This window comes from Lemur catta, chromosome 3 (assembly GCF_020740605.2).
Source record: "Lemur catta isolate mLemCat1 chromosome 3, mLemCat1.pri, whole genome shotgun sequence".
Lineage (NCBI taxonomy): Eukaryota > Metazoa > Chordata > Mammalia > Primates > Lemuridae > Lemur > Lemur catta.
Window position 1 is genome coordinate 79,308,382 of NC_059130.1, and position 24,986 is coordinate 79,333,367.

Sequence of the window (24,986 nt, forward strand, 5' to 3'; positions counted from 1 at the left end):
CACTCCAGGCCACAGCTGAGGGACATATGACATAGGCTGCGACAATCAAGATTCTCTCTTTTGGGGGTTTAAAACTGAGGCCGAGATATAGCTAACTATTTTCTACAAGTTCTTTGAGCTTCTGCGAGATGGCCCCATTCTGCCCCATGGATGAAGGAGCAAGAAAAGCCGTCATTTCCTAAAGCCCTGATATATCCTAATCTTCAGGTTCCAGGAGGGACTCTTATACCAGCGTAATCAATTCTATTATTTTTGCTAAATTACTGCTATAGACTGACTTTTTGTGTCCAACCCCCCTGCATTCTGTAAGGTTTTAAGACCAGAGTCCACGGGAGGGGCGGCGTAGCTGGAAGTCAAAGTACCCTCCTGGGTTTCGGCACCAAATATTAGGTTTTTTGGAGTCACCGGCGCCAGAGAAAGAAAGACGAGCAGAGTTGAAAGGGATAAGTAAAGAGGCTTTATTGGGGTGCTCCTGGGTGAGGGTAACGAGTCCCAAGAGAGGGACCCAGGCGAGATTTTTGGGCCCTGGGAGAGAGAGAGCCGAAAAGTCGCGCCACCCAGAAGTCTGAGTGGGTTTGTATATGTTTTTAGGGCTGGGGTAGGGGTTTCTTTGGCAGGAAGATTTATGGTGGGGAGAGCAAGGAATTGTCTCTTGCAGTTTTAGGGCGGGTATTGAGAAATAGGAGGGGCCGGTGGTATGTGTGGACTCTAGGAACCGAGACTCTTATCAGGGTAACCATCCAGGTGTGGTCCTCCTTTAACTTAGCTGGGCCTTGTAGGCATTGTCCTTGGCAGGTCTCGTGGGCTTCTTCTTTTTCCATTAGGGAGGGGAGGGGTGCCTGCCACCAGCCTTACACATTCCTACGCCGAAGCCCTAATCCTCAATATGACGGTATGTGGAGATGGGGCCTTCGGGAGGTAATTACGTTGTGCGGGTGGAGCCTCATGAATGGGTTTAGTGTCTTTACAGTAAGAGACATAATCTCTCTCTAAGTCATGGAGACTGTCTGCAAACCAGGAAGAGGGCCTTTGCCAGTAACCAACTTAATCAGCATCTTGATCTTGTGCTTTCTTAGCTTCCAGAACTGTGAGGAATAAATGGCTGTTGTTTAAGCCCCTCGGTCTTTGATATAGCATCCCAAACTAAGACAATTATTTGAACTAATTGCTGTTCTTTGCAATCAAAAGTCTTCACTGACACAGTTTCTTAGGCCCCTTCTAATTCTAAATATCAATTTATACATCCAAGTGACACGCCTCTCTCAATTGCCTCGTCTTACGCTCTCTTGGATACTCAGTAATTTGCCTTGGCACCCAAAAGGATAAAAAAGAAGAAAAAGGAAAAAGGCTTTCAGTCCAAAGGTACTTTCTATATTCTTGACCTACAATTCTGGTTTTATCTGTTTTTGGCTTCCCCTTCTGATTTCTGACAAAGAGGGATTTCTGAGGTCCTCCAGACAGTTAGCAAATTCTGTCTCAGCTCCATGATCCCTGGTCCCAGAAAGACAGTAATATTTTACCTTATGGGTAAGTGAATTCATCTTTTTCCAGGTTCTGGATTTCCAATTCAATAAAATGTCATTCAGGAGCAAATTATAGCAGCTCTGGATACCGAAGACAACAGCCCCAAATAAGAAATACCTCTACAGTCCCACGCTGCATAATGACGCTTTGGTCAACAATGGACCGCATATACAATGGTGGTCCCATCAAATGGTGGTCCCCGTAAGATTATCATGCTACATTTTTACTGTACCCTTTCTATGTTTAGATACACAAATATCTATCATTGTGTTACAAATGCCTACCATATTCAGGCCAGTAACCTGCTGAACAGGTTTGGAGCCTAGGACCAATAGGCTATGCCATATAGCCTAGGTATGTAGTAGGCTATACCATCTAGCTTTGTGTTAAGCATATGTTATAAATGTTTGCACAATAACAAAATCACTTAACACATTTCTCAGAACATATCCCTGTTGTTAAGTCATGACTGTATTTGCAAACCTTATAAATCATATTATAATGGATTTGCACTGTGTGCTTAATTTTTCCCCTCTTGGACCAGTTTCTGCTACTGCAATGGGAAAAAAAAATCTGTTATGAGGGAAAGCCCATATATTTATGTACCCCAGATGGGATACTTAACTGTAATATTCTGCAGTTTGCAGCAGAAGTAGAATTAGGGTTAATCCAGTGAAGAATCAGCAAGAGTAAATGGATGCAAATCCTTTTGTTATGCTACATAAACTTTCACTTTAGAAGCCTTTAATGAGATTTGTTTCAATAAAATTAATTATTCAAATATATCATGAAGAGACAGGTTTTCTACTCTGAATTTTCTAGACTTCAATTGAATATGAATATAAATTTATGCCGAAAAGAAGCTCAATTAAATCTACTCAAAAAACTTACCAAATTGGAAGTAAAAGTTAATTAACTTAAGCTAGGAATGGAAATATTAATTATACAAAAATTTAAGTTTACTTCAAGTAACAGATTTGCCTGAGGTTTGAACATCATGTCATAATATATTGTACTCAACGGTAACCCCACCCATGCTTTTATTAAAGTAGAAGGATTTATTATGAAAAGTAAAAAAATATTATTAAAGAGTTGAAAGTGACATAATTTGAACTGCAAACAATGAAATCTCACTGTCCTTCTCCCTCCTTTCCTTTCAAACATATTTTTTTTTTTTTTGAGACAGAGTCTCACTTTGTTGCCCGGGCTAGAGTGCCATGGCATCAGCCTAGCTCACAGCAACCTCAAACTCCTGGGCTTAAGCGATCCTACTGCCTCAGCCTCCCGAGTAGCTGGGACTACAGGCATGCGCCACCATGCCTGGCTAATTTTTTCTATGTATTTTTAGTTGTCCAGATAATTTATTTCTATTTTTAGTAGAGATGGGGTCTCGCTCAGGCTGGTCTCGAACTCCTGACCTCGAGCGATCCATCCGCCTCAGCCTCCCAGAGGGCTAGGATTACAGGTGTGAGCCACCGCACCCGGCCTCAAACATATTCTAAACTTCACATTTCAAGACATTAGAATCTATGGGTTAACTTTTTTCCTTTAATAAACTCTTTTATTGAATATAACACACATGTAGAAAAAATAAACAAATCATAAGTGTTTATAACAATGAATATTTTTACAGGTTAACTTTTGATCTAATAATTTCTATTCTAATAACTTATCCTAAAAAAATTAACAACTCAGGCATTGAAATGTCTATCATAGCTACACTTTTAACAGAGAAAAAGTAGAAAAACTGCATATAATGTCACATTATTTTCAATTATGTAAAAGTTTCTGTGTGGGTTTAAAGAAAATTCTGTGACTATCTCTACTAAATGTCAATAATGATCATATCTCTGGTAGGATTTAAAGTGATCCATACTGGGCACATATAATCCACACATACACATTCACACATGCCTGAAAAATATTACTTTATATGTCTCACATAAACCAATAGAGGACTGATTACCTCATTATATAAATGGAGAAATTGAAGCTTAGTGAGTTTAAGAAATTAACCAACGTAATATATCTAGAGCCAGAATTTATAGCCTTATCTCTTTGAGTTCAAAAGCTTGTCTTATTAATAATTAGGCTATATTCCTTAAGGGTATTTATCTGGGGTGGGAAAAAAAAGCCATAGGATACATAACTCATTTTTAATCCTATGAAATCTTAGTTCCAATTTATGGGGCTCACAAAGTAGAAAGCCCAGACCAAGAAATATTCCAATACAAGTAGAATAGATATGTTGTACATTCATCCATTGATTCACTTATTCAACAGTCACTACACAAATGATGAGGATACAGGAATATTCATTACCATCAACACCGTAGCTATCATGTATGAATACTATGTTCTGGATGTACCAAATTCTCTGAAAGCCATTCTGTAGAAGTGACTTTATTCAATCAGATATGGTTCCTGCCCTCAAGCATCTGGTACTCTAATAAGTGACACAGTCTTGGAAAGAAATAATTGCATTGCCATACAATGGATGTGGCATAAAGCAAGAAGTAATCATCTCTTCTTGGAGATGGGTAGGTTGGTCTTAAGTAGCAGACAGAAGCTTAGCAGGCATAGGGGAAGTGAGGGGCAGGAGGGCACCAGGAGTGGGGAAAAGCATAGGAAAAGACAGGCGGGGGTGAAAGTACAGGTCTCTTTGTAGGAACCACAGGTACCTCAGTATACCTTTTGAGGGTGGAGAGGAGTAGTCTAGCAGACAGTAGAGGTAGCTAGGTACTGTTCAAACAAGATCTTGCACACTTATAGAATATTTTCCTTTCCAAAAGTCTTGGGCACCAGCCCCCATGAAGAAGATGCTCACTTTCCAAACCACTGCTTCAGTTTTGCAGATGGGAGAACCAAAGGGAGGAAAGGGGTACCAAGGCTGCGGATGGAACAGGGAAGACGACTAAAAAGCTCATGTGAAAACACAATTTTATAATAACAAAAAAAGATTTCTGAATTAATTGTTACATTAACATTTTTTCTCAAAACAGATAAAATAATATATATCAAGCAGGAACTTAATACCTTGGGCAAGGGAGCAGATTTTAAGGGCTAAACTTAATGGACACAGCGCTGAAATGAGGTTTTCTGCAACTTCAATTTAACATATTTCTTGGGAATTACAACGTTCCCAAAGGGGCGCATTCATTTAAAAGGCTTAAGCATGAGAGATTTGCTGTCTCTCAGACAAAACTAATTAAATTGAAATATCTTCTAAAGGAAGAGTAATAGTAATATGGAGCTCACATCTTTCTAAGTTTGTTATACTGGGAAGATAGTAAGATACTCTTTTGAATCCTAAATGCTGACATATTTTGAAAAACACTGACTTCAAGAAAGTGAATAGAGAAATACGCTTATGTGTTGCTCTGATTTTTAGTATTCCTTTGGAAGTCGCCCCCATTGCTGTAAGTTGATTCACTTGATCAAATAAAGTAGCTGCCTATAGATAATTTCCCATTATCTGCATGGCATAGGAAAGAATAAGTAAATAAAGGAAGAGTACAATTCACCTCTGAACAACTCATTAATATTACAGAGGAATCATGTTTCTCTAAACGATGGAGGTGTTACAGTGTCATTCTATTAATGGTATTGTTAGCCACATACGCAAATAGGACTCCAGTGACCAGCGACCTGGAATTCCCTCTACCAGGAACATGGGTATATGCTACCAGTCAAGACTTTTCCCAAACTAGTAATGCCCAGCTTTATGTTTGCTCCTTTCATGCAAATAGCTGATCTGATTACAACTCTACACCAATTTTGTTACTAGGTTTTTCTCTTGCCTTCAAAATATTTTACTTGTCCCTTCTACACATAGTCAAAAATCCAGTCAAGGCCAGGCATGGCAGCTCATCCCTGTAATCCTAGCATTTTGGGAGGCCAAGGTAGGAGGACTGCTTGAGGCTAGGAGTTCGAGACCAGTTTGAGCAATATACTGAGAGCCCGTCTTTATATAAAAAAAAAAACTTTAAGAATTAGCTGGGTGTGGTGGCGTACACCTGTAGTCCCAGCTATTCACGAGGCTGAGGCAGGAGGATGGCTTGAGCTTAGGAGTTTGAGGTTGCAGTGAGCTAGGCTAACGCCATGGCACTGGAGCCTGGGCAACAGAGTGAGACCTTGTCTCAAAGAAACAAAACCGAAGTGACGGCTTAAAAAAAATTAAAAAAAAAAAAAAAAAAAAGAAACAAAACCAAAACCTGATTAATCCCCAAAGGACTCTACCAAAGCTCCTAACTCCCCTCTTTCTAATTTCAGTTTCTCTTCTTTCTTTTCTTTCTTCTTTTTAAACACTAATCTTATTAGTGAAACAGTCTTGTAGAGGCAGGGTTATATCATGTGCTTTTAAAACACAACTCATATAGAGTCCAGCGCTGCCGCACTGCTGGGCACGACAGATAAGGTGCTCCTGTACTTTTGCAATGAGGACACTTAGAATCACAAACTCCGTGCCTTGTAAGAGAGCGGAGGCCAGTGAAGTACCCCAGGAGGTCACGGATGACCTGGGGGAAAATTGCAGAAAGAGGAAGAGAGAGAGTCAAGAGAGGGACAGCTGAAAAAGAGTCCTGCCAAATGGCAAGTTTCTTCCCCGGCTACCTTCTTGTCCCTATTTTTTATAGCTTTCCTCAGGAATCTCTCTTTCTTCAATCATCATCATATATTTTTTTCTTTTTTGTCAACAGCAAGCAAACATCATCATTTTTACTTTGTTTTTGTGGCACTTCCCATGATTTTAAGATAATTTGGCTCACTGGAGAGAACCCATGTAAAGCTTTTGTGAGAGCAATAAAAAGGACTGCAGTAGTAAAAATTAACTGATTGCCATTTCTCCAAGACAACAGTAAGAATATAGATTTTTGGCCTAAATATTTCAGCAGCATAAAGAAGTATGACTAAATAATTCAAAACTCTTCCCTTAACAAGCCCGAGTCAGAAACAAAAATGGCAGAAATAGAGCTCAAAGACTTCACAGCAGGGGAAACGGAAAAGAATGAGGCCACTCAATGTGAACTAGGTTTTGCGTAATAGTTTCTGCAGCCCTGAAATAAAACTCCAACTCTATGAAGGAACTGAAAGGTAAAGTTCTTTAATTATGAAGTTCAGACATTAGAGTCAGAAAAGCCAATATTTGCATATTGGTCCCGCCCCTTCATGTCCCAGTTTCCTTACCTGTGAAATGCAGATTAAAAAAGCACATACTCAAATCACAATAAAGCAATTTAAAAAAAGAAAGCACCTACCGTAGGGTCACTGTAAACGTTAAGAGAGAACACACGTAAAGAATTTAGCACTGCCTGTCATATAGTTAACTACTCCATGTTAGCTCAGTTCCCAACACAGCACCCCCTATCCCCAATTTCTCTCTCTATTTTTTGTGCAGACAGGGTCCTGCTATGTTGCTCCCGCTAGTCTCAAGCGATCTTCCCACCTTGGCCTCCCAAAGTCCTGGGATTACAGGCATGAGCCAGTCTGCTCCTCAATTTCTCTTAATGAGCAAGTCTTTTGTAACTGAAATTGGATATAAAACAATTGATTACTTAGGGAACATGATCAGCCAGACTCAGCTACTGGTTACAACGCTATGATGACCGGGGCACTGCACTATGGGTGTGAGGCTGACCACTCAGCACTACATTCTTCGGTGACTTGCAGAGCTGTGAACTGAGTTCCAGATTATTCTAAGAGTCACAAAATGGGGTGACTTTGGTTTTGTATATGGGAAGCTCATATTCGGGACTTGCTTACAACATTTACTTTTGTCAGGCTTGATCAACCCATTTTTAAAATAGCTTTATTGAGATATACTGACATATAGTAAATCACATATTTAAAATGTAAAGTTTGATATGTTTGACATTTGTGAAACCATTGCCACAATAAAAAATTTGATCAATTTATTTTTATACTTTTAGCTATTAACAGTTTATCTCTGTTAATAAAACTATAGAAAATACATCATTATAATTTTGAAATCCTTTGCTCTTCTTCCTGTTTCTCAAACTAGTGTTTCTATAATGGGATACGTTATTACATGAGGTCTCTTAAGGAATAATTATTGCGTTAAGAAAAGAAACACATTTTGTAAAATGACATCCATGTATAGTAATCTAAAAGAGCCAATCTAGATGACAGAAGCTTTTTTTTGTTTGTTTGTTTGAGACAGGGTCTTACTCTGTCATCCAGGTTGCAGTGCAAAGGGGCCATCATAGCTCACTGTAGCCTCAAATTGCTGGGCTCAAGTGATCCTCTAGCCTCAGCCTCCCAGGTAGCTGAGCCTATGGGTGCCCACCACCGTGCCTGGCTTAGAAGCTTTTGATTATAAATTATAAGTAATCTTATCCATGGACGCATAAATAAATCCATGGTGATTTATTAACTACCATACTGTGCTTCCAAATCACATCTAAGTCTTCAAAAAGATTTCAAAAATAATTCCCTGGCAGAGAGTCAACTAGCAAAGAGTCAAGGCTAAACTGTTGAGGCTGGGGTGGCGGTAAGGTTTTCGGGTGGGAGCTTTGTCATGAAGCAGTTGCATGTACCCGTGGCAGTCACTTAATTTTTATGCTTTTAGTTTGTTCTTTTATAAAATAAATATTACTAGACAATAAGATCTGAGCTTACCTAAACCTCTATGTCTCTATCCCTTGTAAATATGGGAGTATTTATGCTTTCTATTTTTAATGATTCTTAAATACCACATTATACACATGCAAAATGGCATGCTTTAGTTTTGGTTATCCTGCAGGTAAATATTACAAAGGGAGGGTACTGCATACTTCCCCCAGCTCAAAGGGCTCAGGAGTGAGACAAGACACAGCTTATATGCTAGCCCAATCAATTGTGCACTTTTTTTTTGCCACCCCCTCTGTTCCTTCTGGCTGCTTCTGGAACCTGACAAATCACTCCAATTCCCTGCACAGCACTATCAGCTCTTTCTTCCCATACTCACACTGTAGGGGAGATTATAAATAAATCCTATATTCATATGACAGCACCATGCCCAGGCCTGTGCATTTTCTGGGACTAATTGCTTAGAGAAAGTCAATACTTAGTGTAAGTCTCATTCCAGTCTACATGGTAATTATATGCTAATGCCTTTTGAAATTAATTCAGTAACCCCTTTACTAGCATTGAAGTAAAGGGTAAAGAGGCTGAGATTTCATTTAATCACTTTGTCTTCTAGAGACTTAATGTAAAATTTCTTCTATGCATGAACTGGCTCATCGATTGACAGAACTTGCTGACTGCTCTCCCGCTGTAACAGTGCAGTCCCCACAGCAAAAAAACTGCTGGCAAATGTCCTGCGAAAAATTAGTCATGGATAGGGCTCTAAATCGTAGAGAAGCCAAGTTGCTGGCTTCAAAGATGCCACAATGTATGCTTGGACCATTCTTTTCCTAATTCCTATAAATTATCCTCATCTAAGGGTCTAAAAGAATTAAGATCAACTATAAAGAACAAGAGGTTGTGAGCAAAGTAGTAATATAATGACAATCTAATAATGATAAGTAATATGAGCAAATGATGGAGTTATAAAAATAATCATGACACTGATAATTTTACTTCAATTGAGGGGAGACACCATAAAAAAAAAAAACCCACAGTGTGAGCTGGTAAACAAACATACATGATTTATTCTACTCCAGAAATCCAGTAAATGTAATCTCAAAGCCCACTCGCAAATGCTTTCCACATAATGCAGTGTACTTCTATCATCTACCACACTACAATAGCCAAAGAACAGCTAACATAACACTAGCTTTTAGCTTTCCTGAGACCTACTATTAAATCAATTTCCTATGCTCAGATCAAGAGCACATTGGATTTGATGCTATACTATATCCAAATTTCTCATGTATCATAGAGAAATGACTAAAATTTTTTCTGAGGTATAAAAAGAAATCAGGGAAATAGTCCCTACATGAATTTAATTCCATATCATCCCTAACCTAAAGCCAAAAAAAAAAAGAAAAAAAATCCCATGAGAAGATGGGTTACAACTGCTTAAGAATCCTGTATGTGTGTTTTTTTCATCCTCCTAGCTCTTCGGGACTCTGCATGGAGCTATTAGATGACTTCCCTCTAGAACACACTTTCAGAGAAAAAGGTATTAATATAACAAACCAAAAAAGAACTGAACTACACAAATCCACAAAAAATATTTTATGAATAAAATCATCTGAAATGGACTAAAGTATTATTATGTGCCAGATACCGTGGCAAAACCTGATACATCTTCTCTTATTAATTACTACAACACCCTCGGAGGTTGATGCTATACAATCACCAGACCGTAAGCTCTGTGAGAACAGGTACCATGTGTTTTGCTCACAATGGAGAATCAACACCTGCTGCATGACAGATGTACAGTAAGATATTTACTGAATGAATGATCTCCATTTGGAAAAGGAGGCAGTTGAGGCTTATAGAAGATAAATAATTAGCCAAAGTTAGGTAACACTAGAACTTACATTCCAACAAATTTTTACTTGTTACTTTAAAAAAAAAACTAAACAGTCTTTAGGGGATGCAGGGGAGTTAATTTATTGCTATGTTTAATCTTCTTGCATTTTCCATCTCTGAATGAAAATAAAGTTGCTGAGTTGAAATGAAAGGGCCAAATTCAGAAAGACAAAGGAAGGAATAGAAGGGCCAATAAGGCAAGATGTTAATATTCTTTTTGACCCAGGAGAGCTCTTCCAGCCTTTAGCCTGGCAAACAGATACCTGAAGTTTCTATATCTAGGGGAGGAAGTGTGTTTTAATTAACAGTTAACTATTCGCCCTGCTGTGTTATTGTGATATAATAAGAAATATATATTTGGTCTCTGATCTCGGTTCCTCACACAGAAATCCTAAAACCCTTGTGATTTCCTAAGCAATCCGGGTGGTAGGTGCATCTTTTGTTCTAATATTTGGTCTTTTATCTGGATTCCTGACACAGAGATCCTAGTTCCTCGGAATTTCCTGGGAGACAGGAGGGTCTTTTGTTATGAGGCAACTCTTGGTGGATTCTTGAACGGACGATGGCTACTAGAAAGACCAAAACATGATTAAAGTTTGGAATTTTAAGCCCCAAGCCCCATCCTCTGGAAAGGAGAGAGGGGCTGGAGATTGAGTTAATCATTGATCATGCCTACATGATGAAGCCTCCATAAAAATCCCTGGACTACGGGGCTTTGGAAAGCTCCAGGGCTGCTGAATGTGCGGAGGTGCCTGGAGGGAGGCCCGCCAGAGACGGCACAGAAGCCCCGCCCTCCCCTTCACAGCCAGCTGGCTCAGTGCACCTCTTCATCTGACTGTTCATGTGTACCCTTTGTAACATCATGTATAACAAATGGGTAAATGTGTTAATAAGTAAAGTGTTTCCCTGACTTCTGGGAACAGTCCTAGCACATTAATTAAACCTGAGGAGAAGGCTGTGGGAACTTTCAGTCTAAAGCTGGCTGGTCAGCAATTCAGGTCACAATGTGGGACTTAGGACTGGCATCTGAAGAGGAGGGGGGCAGTCTTGTGGGACTGACCCTTACCCTGTGGGATCTGATGCTATCTCCAGATAGTGTCAGAACTCAGTTGAATTAAAGGACACTCACTTGGTGTCTGCTGGAGAACCGCTTGGTGTTTGGGGGAAAATCCTACACATCTGATGGCAGCTAGTGTTTACTGACTGCCCAAGAGAAGAAAACTCTTTATCTCTTACATACACACTATGTTAAACGCTTTCTGAAACACAACTAATAACCAAAAGAATTGGGATAAGTTAAAGCAGGTCTTCCAAGAACAGTGTGCACTGCCCTAAACACAATGTTGAATTTTGTGTTTGGCTGTTAAACACCCTCATTACCCTGCAGCACAGCTCATTTGTCACCAGTATCTAATAAAATGTCAGACAGAGAAATAAAATACCAGTGCTCGACAGTCCATCTTGAGCCATAATAAGGTAGAAAGAATAGAACTAGAATATCCATGTTCCAAATTATAGCCTTTGGAGTGTTTCCATATACCATGCAAGACAGGAAATCTGTGTCTAGGTACGTATAACACAGCAGTGACTTAATATACATGATTCCCTAAAGACTAGAGCATTATAAATCAGGAATCTCATGGACCTAAACAAACGGGCTTGGTTAAGTACCATGGGGAACACAATGTACCTCAGTGGCTAGAGCATTGGTCTTGGAGTCTGGCAAGCCTGGGTTCTTACCCAAACTTAGTCACTTAGTTCTGTAGTATTAGGTGTGTTCTTTAGCCAGTTTCTTATCCATAAAATGGGGGTAATAGTAGTGGTTACCATATAGGGCTCTTAAGAACACTGAATTCAAATGTGCGTGATGCCTAGGTATAGCGCTGGTAGTAACTCAGTAACTGGCTCTTACTTTCATCATTATTCCCACCACCATCACTTTCATCTCATCTCTGCTAAGTCTCTACACATTAGCCAAACGAAATAAACTTGAAGCAGTGAATTTTATTGATTAATGCATGAGGTCACCTTTGACTTTTATTTATTTAATGGTTGTGCTAGTCACTGCTACTACCCAAAGTGAGTCCCCTGCCTGATGCTATATTAGAAAAGAACAAGAAAAGTAATCCCAGAAGTGACTTCTTCATAGAAATAGGTTTTAGGTGGGGAGAAGCTACTGGAGCTTGGAAGAAAAAGGTGCGCTTGACCAGCCGTGGCTGTAGTTATTATTAGGCAAGTCAAATTATAGATGACTGTGACTTCTATTCTGAGTCAGAGTCTGAAGAGGAAACCATGAAGCGCAGAATCAGTAAGCCTTCATTTCACGTAAGCAGTCTGACACTTGGTGTCTGTGATTTAGAGCCCACGAATGTCCTGATGTTGGAACATTTTATCCAACAGGCCTTAGAGCACAATGGCTATCAAAGAGCTAGAAGTCAAATGGCCTGACAGTGAACGCCGGCACCACCACTTACTCTGTGACCTCACCAGTAAAAGAGGTTGTGGTGTCTGGTACCCGATACATATTAGCTGTTACTATCATTAGCATTAGTATAGTTTTCATTTTGTTGCGCAAATATCTTTTCATGTTTACTTTTTTCCCCCTAGACGGTGAGCTATTTTAGTGAAAGGACTGGATATATTCATCTCTTTTTCTGTGTCTGGTCCTAATAGACGCTTAAAAAATGTTAGCTGAACGAATGAGTGAATGAACAAGCAAGTGAATATAAAACTAAGACAAACTCAGAACAGAAGCCCTGACTTTAAGTTTAGAAATATAAGGATAACTTTTTCAGATTATTGATGAAATCATCTGGAGAGTAATCCTCAGAGAATCAGTCTTCTTCTTAGCTTCATTTATCTCTATCCTATTTCTAAATAAGGAACTTACGTGGTCTTAACTCACATCCTCAAACTCACACACATTAACTATTTCTGACAACAAGTTCACAGGCTTTTATTGACTCACATCTTCCAAAAAAACTAATCAACAGCAACAGTTATGATTCATTCCAAACCCAAAGAGAATTTTGATAAATACGAACAATATTAGATTAATATAAAACCAAATTAGTTTTAAACATTTTTGAATTGATTTTAAAAACAAGTCCTCTGGCTTTAATGTTTCCATGATATTTTACTTAAGAGCTCTTAAAATCTTTTGTGAGATTAGTGTTTACCCAAGCAGCAAATAATATTTGCAAGCAGTAATATGATTTCTGTTCTTCCTTTAGAAAATGATTTTGAGTAGTTGAAGGAAATATAATTTGTCAGCGCTCTTCCCTTTCACCTCATTTTCCTGTACACCACCCACGGCACCCTCCACTTCACCGGAAGAGAAATTAAAAACATATGCCTCTCACCTCTAACAGTTCATCTCCAATACGCATTCGTCCGTCTGTTGCAGCAGGTCCTTCTGGGTTAATTCCCACCACAAATATGCTCATGCGTGATCTGTCTTTATTACCAGCAAGGCTGAGTCCAAGTCCATTCTTATCCTTTTCAAGTTCAATAATGTGCAGTTCTCCAGGCAGATCTGCATATCTTTGCCTGATTTTTTCTATTTAAAAAAATATTTAAAAATATTAAATAGAGCAGTTGAATCTGTATCAAGATGTCAGCATTTCCCCATCCATAATGTGATTCTTCTACAATAGTTTCTTTTATTTTTAATCCTGACTACTATTTTTTCTTTAAGAGATGGGGTCTCGCTATGTTGTCCATGCTGGAGTGCAGTGGCTATTCACAGGTCCAATCATGGCACGCTATATCCTCGAACTCCTGGGCTCAAGCGATCCTCCTGCCTCAGCCTATTGAGTAGCTGGGACTACAGGTGTATGCCACCACACCTGGCTCTGGAATGGTTCATTTTCTTCTCCCTCCATAACAAAGGGAAACAAAAACATTAACTGAGCACCAGATGTGTGCCAAGCAAAGGGTTTGGTTTTGGATATATAATGCTGTACAAAATAGTCATGCTTTCCACTCTTACGACTTACAATCCAGTAGGAAAGAAAACAAACAATTAATTCTAAATAATTATATTTCTTTAAAATGTACAAAGGTACAAAATAACATTGGGTTATGTGAGCAAAATCAAGGGGAATTAAGGATGTTGGTTTAATAGTCAGATCTGAATTCAACTCACAAATATACCACTTAATATCCAACAATGAATACACTGTTTCTCAATGGAGTTCCATTCTTTCATCTGTAAAATGGGCACGAAAATATCCATTTCATGGATGTTGGGAAAGTTAAATAAAATACAGGTTAAAGGACTTATAAGCTCATAGCTTATAGGTGTTCCATAATTCTTTTACTCCATCATCTGCCTCATCTTGCTAACTATACTTTATGGTCTAAATTACCTATTTTAGGATATGGCTGTCTATGTTTCGCTTTTGTTGATTCTGTGCAACAAAACCACACAAACAAATCAGTGTGGGATGATACCACTGTAATCGTGTCTTGTGCCCCATGCGGCAAGCACCAGCTCAGGCCAGGTATGCTGCCAGGACTCAAGGGCTTCTTGCCCACTACTGTGCTTGGAAGTGGTCATCTCATCAGCTGCATAATGCATTAGTAGATTGTGACAATCTTGGAACTCTTGATGCTCAGCCTACATATGCTTCACTTATATGATGTTTGCTGTCCTTAGGAGGGAACTGTGCAAATTGAAAGCTTAAGTCAAAAACTTAGTCTTAAGGTAGAGGGGGGAAGAAGACAGCCTAGTCCATTCTATCACCTTACAGACTTAACAAACACTGCTTTATGAGTAAGTAGATAAATTTAAACTCATAAAAACGACTTTATGCATAAATTTACATTAAAAGAATAAAGCACAAGTGGGGGCTTACTTTAGAAAGAGAATAAATCTGTTTGCTTTACAAAGATTTTGAAGAGAATCTTAAAGAACTTCCACTGACCAAGCTTGTTATTATTAAGAACACATTTAGCAAAATACAATAAAACAAAGAACTTGTAACATAACAAAAACCATACTTTTATAGCTAGTCAAGTGAAGCAGTGGGTGAAATTAAAAAAAAAGATATAGAAGACTTTAACAAGACAAAAAGCTCAACATAGTAGATATAACTCTACAACTGACAGAAAATATACATTTTTGAGAAAACACAAAACAAGTACAGAAACAGACTGTGTATCAGGCTATAAAAGAAACTTGAATAACTTTCAAAGAATCATTATCACACAGGCTGTGTTCTTGGAACACAGTGCAATAAAACCAGAAACTGCAATTTAACAATAAAAAGATAACCCTGAAAACTCCATGTGTTTATAAATAAATTAAGATTAGTAAAAAGCTTAAGATTTAAAAAGGAAATTAAGAAATACAGCATTTACAACTGAATAAAAATTATAATCCTAGATATCAAACTTGAGAGACACAGTGAAAGCAGAACTTAGAAGTCTATTTATAATTTTGAGTAATTTACCAGAAAACAAGTTTAAAAATAATAAGTTCAGTGTTATACCCAAGAAGTTGGAAAAATAACTACATAGCAAATGCAAAGAAACAAGAACAGAGAAAATATCAAAGATAAGGGCATCTGCTAATGAATATAGAACTATCACCACCAAACAAAATGAAATAATACACAAAACAAAAATACCACATAAAGGTCAATGAAATTCAAACCTAGTTCTTGGAAAACATTAATAAGACAGACTACAAAAACCGAACAAGAAAAAATAGATGACACAAATAAATTACAGAACGAAAAGAGGGAAATAACTGCAGATAGGGCTTTTAAATGAAAATCATTATGGATAGTAGTATATCAATATGAACTTATGTCAGCACATTTTAAAATCTATATGATGCAGATATATTTCTCAAAAAATTTAAAATACCATACATATTTGGCTGGGCACAGTTGTTCATGCCTGTAATCCCAGCAATTTGGGAGGCCAAGGCAGAAAGATCGCTTGAGGCCAGGAGTTCAAGAACAGCCTGGACAACATAGCGAGACCCTGTCTCTATAAAAAATTTTCAAAATTTAGTCAGATGTGATGGCATACACTTGTACTCCCAGCTACTTGGGAGGCTGAGGCAAGAGAAATGCTTGAGCCCAGAGTTTCAAGGTTACAGTGAGCTATGATCACATCACTGCACTCCAGCCTGAGCAACAGAGTGAGACCCTGTCTCTAAAAAAAAAAAAAAGAAATCAAACAGCCAGGCACGGTGGCTCATACCTGTAATCCTAGCACTCTTGGAGGCCAAGGTGGGAGGATCGCTTGATGCCAGGAGTTCAAGACCAGCCTTAGCAAGAGTGAGAACACTCTCTACTAAAAATAGAAAAAAATTAGTTGGGCATGGTGGTATATGCCTATAGTTCCAGCTACTTGGGAGGCTGAGGCAGAAGGATAGCTTGAGCCCATGAGTTTAAGGTTGTTGTGAGCTAGGCTAATGCCACACCACTCTAGCCCAGGCAACAAAGACTCTGTCTTTAGAAAAAGAAAAAAGAAGAAAGAAGAAAGAAAGAAAAATTAAATAAACAAACAAACAAAAAATACCGTATTTGGTGCAAGAATAAATGTAAAACCGCAATTGACTAGTAAATATTAAAGAAATTAAAATGATAGTCAAAATATTCTCTTGCATAATAAACTTAGTGCTAGATAGTTTTACACTTGAATTCTATAAGATTTCAAGTTATAATGAACTTTTAGCCTTATGTAAGTTGTTCTAGAACGTGGAGAAAACATTTTAGAAAGCTACTCGCCTCATTTTCTCTTTTTATTTTTTATTTTAAAGGCTGGTCAAGTGGAGCAGTGGGAGTGGAGAAGGAACAAAGGAATCTGTAACTGGTTGTGATCAATTAGTTGTAAACACCACTGCACTCAGACCAACCTCGCCTCATTTTCTGAGGCTGGTAAAATCCTAATTCTGATTCCAAAATCCGACAAAGACAAATCAACAAAAGAAGATTAAAGTCTTATTTAACTTAAGATCAGAGATGCAAACATCTTTTTCATAAAAAGCTAATTTGTTGAAGTCTGTCCCAATGGGGCTTTTACTACAGCCACAGATCACTGGAAACAGCTCATAGAGTAACTCCGTGGTCTTGCCTTGCTCACAAGACTGCTAAATCTGTGGGAAGGAACTATAAGACAGTTGCTAAAACTATGAAAGACCTAATAATACTTTTTTTTAACCATAGGTATTAGCACATCCCACAGATCTGTGTTATTCTTGAGTGCGATAGCTGAGGACTGAATATGATCTCAACACATTCATGTTTAGAGAAGGTGTCATATTGAGAACCAGGCAGATCCATCTACTCTAAAAATGATGCTAAAGTAAATTGCTTGAAGAAATTAGATCCCAAAGATTCTTGGTAGGGAATTTTTGACGTTTTCATAAGTTATGTCCATATTCAAGTGGCGACAGAAGCCAAAATAAAAGAATTGTGAGCTGACAGGACAACTGTGGATTAAGCATCAGTTCTTTTAAAAAGGGCTATCTTGAAAATAAATCTTGACTCTAGCTTTAGAAGAGCTAAGGTGACCTTGATGGGCAGTGAAAGGAATCACATGTGAAATTCCCCGAATAAAAATTTACTGACTTTTAAATAACTTTGCCAAATCTTATATAATAAAAAAAAAAAACTCTTTGAAAAAAAAAAAAACATTTACCAAGCTAATTTAATTCGAGTGTACCAAAAGTATTTAGTTTGACCTCTATGATGTAGCCAATATTTGACCATTTTTTTACCTAAAATACCCAGCAATTTCATATGATTCAACCTAAGAATATATTATGAAGAAGGGTATATCCCAGGAATGCAGGGATAGTTAAATATCAGGAAAATTTTCAAGGAAAATCATCACATTAATAAACTAAAGGAGAAAGCTGAAAGATTATGTTAATAGACGGAGAAAAGCATTTGATAAGGCATATCTATTCCATATTAAAAATAAAACAGCTGGCAAAATAGAAGGATACTTTCTAACTTAAGTTTATAAATAGAAAGTATAACTCGAGAAGATATTTTCAGTAATTTAAGCCAACAAAGAATTAATATACAGGGAACTTGTACAAATAGGCTCAAAAAGAAGGCAACCCCAATAGAAATCTGGCCCAAACATACAAACATTCTCAAAAGGCTGAGAGACGTGAAGAAATGCTCAGATTCATTAGTGATTATGTATGGAAGTGCCAATGAAAGTGAGATATCAAAATATTAAAGGCGACATTAAGTAAATGAGATATGTACCATTAGGCTGGCAGACACGTGACAGCCGGATCATGAAGCCTTAGTGGAGAGCTGAGGACATGCACCACCACTGGGCATGTTCACTGGCGCAGCCATTCTGGAGAGCAGTTTGGCACCACTTGCCAAATGAAGCTCATGTACACTCTATAAACCAGCAATGCCTCTCTTGGGTATACATATCCTAACACGATTGTTACACAGGTCTCAAGGGGACAATGGAAGACGTTCACTATAATGGTATCTGACACAGCAGGAGGTGGAGGTAATCGAGTGTTCCTCATTGGGAGAGAGGACAGAGGAAATGTGGTGGACGGACATCAGAGTGTATTACCAGCACTCAGAAGCAATTAATAAGAAGTAGCAACATAAAGAGGTTTTCAAAATAGTGCTGAATGAAAAAGGAGGAAAACAGAATAGAATCCATATCACTTACGTAATATCATTAAGCAAGTCAAGATTACTACATTAAAGAACCCCGTAATGCGTATTTTGGAAGCACGTATGCAAAGAGACAAACATTTAACATATTAGAATGGTTACTTACAGAAGGTGAAAAGGAACGGGAATAAAAGGAAGCAAAGAAAAACCAGACATAGACCTCAAGCAGACCAACGTGGGTAACATGTCATAAAGTAAGGATTATGTTTCATGCAAACCTCTGCCCCTGAAGACTGGAAAAAAAACCAATGATGTTGAGAAAGGCATTAGTGTTAGATTAATTTAAAAGGCTTCCAGGTTCAAAACTCATCTGATCTATACAACCTTTAGAGGAAAAAAATAACCTTCATGGCCATTAACTATAGATGGAATTATTTAGACATATAAATGATTAATGACAACAGAGATGTTCCCTTGGTAAAATATGGCTCCCTTATAACTGGTGAACAACCAAATTAACTGTGCTACGAACGGTGAATCTCTTATCCACACGTTATTGCAGCAGAGAAGAAAGAGTGAGGGATAAAAGTCAGAATTAAGATCAAGTCCTAGCCAATCCCTTAGACTAATCATGGAACCCCTAGGAACAGCAGATTTCTTATTTGTAAAATGGGGTTTTGGCCTTAAAAGTAGATGTTACCTAAAAATACCTAGGACATAGAGGTCCGAATAATGTTAGGGGAAAAAGGAAACCATGATTTTGTTATGTTGAGTTTTTAATGTAGTCTTAAGTTGATGACAAAGCTACTTGTTTCTTCTTAACTTTGTCTGTCTCGAGGAAAACTAAGACTTGTGAAAGGAAGCCAAGGTTCTCCCCTGGCAGCAGGAAGAAAAGCCATACAGCCCTTCCATGGGAATTGTTAGAGGAAGGGGCTGACATCATTCCCTCCTGAGTCTCTTCTTGGAGCTACTCCTATGAGGAGTTCCTGAAACATCTTCTGCAGGTACAGAGAAATATCACTACTGGATCAAGTGTTTGTCCCATAGTATAATAGGCCACTGAGGCAGCTGTAAAATTGTGTGCTAGTCATGTGAGGGATAAAAACCCTTTCTATAGTTCCCGTTTGGGAAAACAAAGTTCTGGAGATAAATGATTGCACAATGTGAATGTACCTAACACTGAACAATACACATAAAAATGGTTGAAACAGCAAATTTTTCCACTTATATTCTACCACCCTATCGATGGCTTAAAAAAGCCTCAAAAATTGGTTTATCAATATCCCACTAAGGGACTAAGGTGTAGATTTATTTTCTGACTTTTTGAAACCAGCAGCTTTATTTTTCTGGTCAATTTTTTTGATACTATGATGATCCTATTTATTCAATCAACTAATATTGGTTAAATCCAGATTCATATCAAGTTTGTGATACAAAGAAAATGTAATACTGAATTTGTTTTCAAGGACCTCAAAATCTATCGCTGGAGACAAGCATACATATAATTAGTTATAATTCAGAGAAATTAAGAGCTATGAGAAAATACTGGCAGCTGAAGTCACTCATCTATTTTAATGAGTCATCAGGAAAAGCAACTAATGCCTGCAAACCACACTGACTATTACAGATATTCCAACCAACTCTCAATTTATTGGTCAACTGTACCTTCTACTGCATAATGCCAAGGCCTCATTTTAGTTGACATTTCTAAAAATACTGCATCTAGGTTTTCTGACTTTATTTGCCTAAACTCTAACAAATGAGTTATTCAGCTTTCCTTAACTTTTTTATTGTGTGTTTTTTTGGGGTTTTTTTTGAGATAGGTTCTCAACTCTGTCACCCCAGCTAGAGTGCAGTAGTGTCATCACAGCTCACTGAAACCCCAGACTCCTGGGCTCAAGCGATCCTCCTGCCTCAGCCTCCTGAGTAGCTGGGACTGCAGGCGTGCCCCACTACGCCTGGCTAATTTTTCTATTTTTTTATAGATATAGGGGTCTTTTATTGCCCAGACTTATTTTTTCTTTTGTGGGAGAATGGGATAAGCTCAACAGAATAAAACTCAGAGACAAAAACAAACAAAACAAAAAACTCTGGAACTTGAAAGAGTGGAGCATGCTCACATAGTTATGAGACTTTAATAACAATTTATTGGGGATCTGCTAAGTTGCAGAAACTGTTAAAATTTTTCAGTACATTTTCTTCTTTCTTTCTAAAAACCACCCTACTGTTAATAGGTAAGCAGTATCATCTCTGCATTCCAGATAAGGGAAACAAGCTGATAGGTCACATAACATGCCAGAGGCCACCCAGCTAGTAATTGATACAGTAAGGTTGTAAACCCTGTTTTGTCTATCTTCGCAGTACTATCTGAAGGTCTCTTTTTAGATTTCTTCTTTTTTTCCAATTCTCTCTCCTAGTATATAAACTCCACGAGGCTCCTTGTCCATCCAGCTCACTGCTGCCTTTTGCACCCACAACAGTGCCTGGCATATATTAAGTGGTCCACCTACACCCACTGAAAGTATAAACGAGTGATTCCTAAGATCCTCTTCGATTCCTACGCCACACTGTTCCGACACTGCCCCACACAACACAATGCTACATAAAAGCGATTTGAGACCTAAAAGCTTTAGAAGTATACAATTTTTTTCTCCCAAAGACAAAGCCTTCTTTTCATTAAAAGAAGTACAAGTTTCTTCTTTAGATTTGTATTCAAAATTACCAAAATCCATTGGTGCTACTAGAAAAACAAATTACTACGTATACATTATCTTTTAAAACCTATTCTTTTAAACTGAAAAAACTTGAAAAGCAAAAAGGTTTATATCATTTTTTTCTATCTATCGTAAAACAGGAAGAGTAAGAAAGAGAGTAAAAGTGCCAAGTGCTCAGTAACACATATGCTTCAGTTGAATCTTTACTGTTAACATTTTTAGGCCGCAGAATTTGGGTTATCCTACAATTTTGATTTAGACTCCTAGCTGTGTTTTCACCATATCATAGAATTACAGACTTTCAATTTAGCTAAAACAAACTAAGAAACCATACAAAGTTACCTTCTGTTACAAGTCCCTACACACACCCTCGGACTCTGTTTTATAGATAAAGAAATAAGACTGAAGAGCTCATATAAGGTTACGAAGCTAATTTATAGCTAGAAACTGAAGTTTCCTAGTTTGTTTATGTACTTTAATTCTTTCTCTACCAAACTGTGTAAAATTTCCCCAATATAATTTTAAAAAATGACTTCAAATTTCTCCCTCAGGTTAAGAAACTATCTCAAGAATCCTCAAATTGTGAGGATACCTCCTTATATCAAAGCACTTCACAGTTCACCATGTGGCTGATTGCTCCCCACACCTTTGCAAATACCTTCATTTGCAGGTGAGTTGAGTGGTACTCGGAGAGGTGAAGTCGCCAGCGTTAGGGTCAGGTCTGCTAAATCCATGCAAGTGCTGTGATCTGTGTATCACACCACAGCTATCTCTTAGACAAGTGGAATCTTGAATAATAAGAGGTTCCCTTAAGGGAGCTGAAACAGGCTTAGATTTATTGCTACTGTCAGGGTTCAGAACACAATACCCCAAAATATGGTAAAATATGGCACCATATTTTACACTGAAGGAAGTTGAGAAAACCACAGAAACAGGAAGATCTTTTCTGACCTTCTTCCGCCACCCTCGCTCCAGAAGCAGGCCACAGAAACCGAATTCCCTTTTCCCCCTCTTCCCTGAAGCAGGCCATAAAGCCCAGGAAGGTAACTCTCTGACCATCTCCCTCCCTTCTCCCCTACAGATCCTTATGTAACAGGTGTCCTGCCTTTGACCCAGAGGGAAGGAGTGTCACACAGGGATGCCAAGGAGAATGTGAACAGATAGGCCTTGCTGAGTTCCCCCAGATTATTACCATTAGGTCACACCCTTTTGTCCTTCAATCATACTTCTGCTTGACTGTCCATACAAAAATGATCCCAGCTCTAGGAACAAATTTCAAGGATCCCTGTATGTTTTTTAATAATCTTCTCTCTTAACTACTGGACCTTTTGAGTTGTTTCCCAGAAATGGTAGATTTTTTCAAAGGCAAAGGAGATTCACCATCCCCCACAACATGCCCCAAGGCATGTGGCCCCTCCTTTAAGGCAGCGTCTCTGGACACCCACAAGATGTCTGTCCTAACAAAAATTCCTTTCTTCCTTGGTGATGCTCACTGGCTCAATAATTGGATCTTCTTGCAAAGATCAACTAGACCTAGGCCAAAACCCCCTTGCGGTTTTGACAACAAAAATACAGTTTTCCCTGGGTCTTTGGGTCTTCACTTATGAAGGTTCTGAAGGTTCTTGTGTCGCGTAAAATTTTGGTTAAATAAATTTGTTATGCTTTTCTCTTGTTAATCTCCTTTTTGTTATTAGGGGTCTTAGCCATGAACTTTGCAAAGGGTGAGGAAGATACTACTTTTTCTTCCCTACACTACCTAAAATATTGAAACTGCCCTCTATAAAACACACAATGTGCCACAAAGTGGGAACTGTGGTAGGGGCCTGAACTCTGCAAAGGTATAGGTGTAAAGTATATATATAACCAGCCATTGTTCCCTAGCTTGCTTTATCGTAATTGCTTACTACTCAGGTGTCAGATAGCTAATGGTCATAAAGATTCTTAGCCTCCTTCATTGATCCCACAGATAACATCACCCTTGTGAAACCTGAGGCTAGTTTTTGAGGTATCTTCCAGGCCCTGCATTCTGGTAGACCAGCTGATCCACCCAGACCAGTGGCCCATTCTCAACTGGTCTTGCAACCCACCCAGGAACTGACTCAGCACAAGAAGACAATTTATACACCCCTATGATTCCACCCTGAACCCAGCCAATCAGCAGACCCAGTTGCCTAGCCTTTTGCCTGACAAAATATCTTTAAAAACTCTTTCTCCCGAATTCTCAGGGAGACAGATTTGAGAATTTCCTCCCTTCTCCTTGCATGGCACCTGCAAAATTAAACACTTTCTCCAGTGTAACCCCTGCTGTCTCAGTGTATTGGCTTCCTCTTGAGCAGTAGGCAATGAACCTAGTTTGGCTGTAACAATATCACCCTTGGAGCTTATAAAATAGAATCACAACTGGGCCTCACCAGCTAAGATTCTGAGCCATTGAGTCTGGGGTAAAGTTTAGGAATGTCTCTTTGTAATGAGGTGCTCAGGGTCCGCTGGGTTTGTAAACTGCACACTAATTTCCCATGCAATGCATTACAGTCAATCACAAAGTTCACAGATTTTAAATGTAAGGCAGCCTTTAAATATTCCCTTCACAAGACTAATCTAACATGGAGACTATCTCTGTCTCCACAGTCACGCCTCAGGATTAAGTAAGAGGTTTTGACTGTCTAGCAGATTACTCTTCCTCTCCCTCCCACCCTTCTAAATTGCAGCCCTCCCTCCAAAATCTCATGGGCTTCCCAGAATCTCCCTTATAACTGCTTCTGTTCAGTATGTATACCAAAAGGTGAACTAGAATTTCAAAAGGGGAGGAGGAATACAAAGTGTGTGCATAAAAAAGCAGATATGAATTCTCATTTTTGAAAAATCAAGACACCACATGCCAGTTTATTTTTTAGTTCAAAATGTAGAGAGAAACAGTAGCGCTCCTCCTGCGTGCGGCTGAGTCAGCACAAACGTGCTGCAGCATCAGACATGTGGCTCCACCGCGGGGGAACCCCACACGGCCTGGCATTTGCTCTAGGGCTGCTGAGAGCTGTTTCCATGGCAACCAGTGGGGGGTGGGAGGAGGATAAGTGGGAAAGAAATGTATAAACTGAATGGTTTTCTTAAAATTTATTCATTTCAATTTCACTAAAAATAAATACCTCATTTTAAAGAGGTGGAGTCAAGAGTATTCTTTTACATGAAGCCAATAAAATTCTCTCCCCAAAATTAAGAAACAAAAAATTCAAAGAGCCCATATTTTGTTTCCTATACTACAAACACCCCTCCACACACACACACACACCCACAAATTGTAAAAGAACTAGCTTTTGGTAACAAAATGTCAAAAGTGTTATAATGATTCAGAAGCTTACCACACCTGATATTTCCAAGAAATATGTGTGTTAAAGAGCCAATCTTTATAATGATTTTCATGGACTTTTGATGGGACTAAGAACACACTACCCCCAAAATGTGGCACCTTGGCATTCGACAAAACAGCAGAAGCAGGATGGTCACTGTCACCTTCCCCTCTTCTTCCCAGAAGCAGATCATAAAACCTAGGAAGGATTTTTCTGATCTTCCCCTGAAGCAGGTTATACACCCTCATTGGAGAGGTGCTCTCTCCCTACATCCAGAGGAAAGGAACATCCTTATCCCTGAAGACCAG

General features: G+C 38.6%; 1 protein-coding gene and 1 non-coding gene across 9 annotated transcripts in view; one reads left to right on the top strand and one right to left on the bottom strand.

Moving 5' to 3' along the window:
- Window positions 1-24,986, bottom strand: part of PATJ (PATJ crumbs cell polarity complex component) — a 337,132-nt gene that overhangs the window by 132,240 nt on the left and 179,906 nt on the right. For all 8 annotated transcript variants that reach the window (XM_045547880.1, XM_045547882.1, XM_045547878.1 and 5 more), the window contains exon 28: window positions 13,365-13,561. In XM_045547880.1, the coding sequence (XP_045403836.1) occupies window positions 13,365-13,561 (197 nt within the window). The remainder of the gene's footprint in view (window positions 1-13,364; window positions 13,562-24,986) is intronic.
- LOC123636285 lies at window positions 17,015-17,142 on the top strand. Its single transcript, XR_006734477.1, has one exon. It is a non-coding gene; the product is annotated as a small nucleolar RNA SNORA18 (small nucleolar RNA).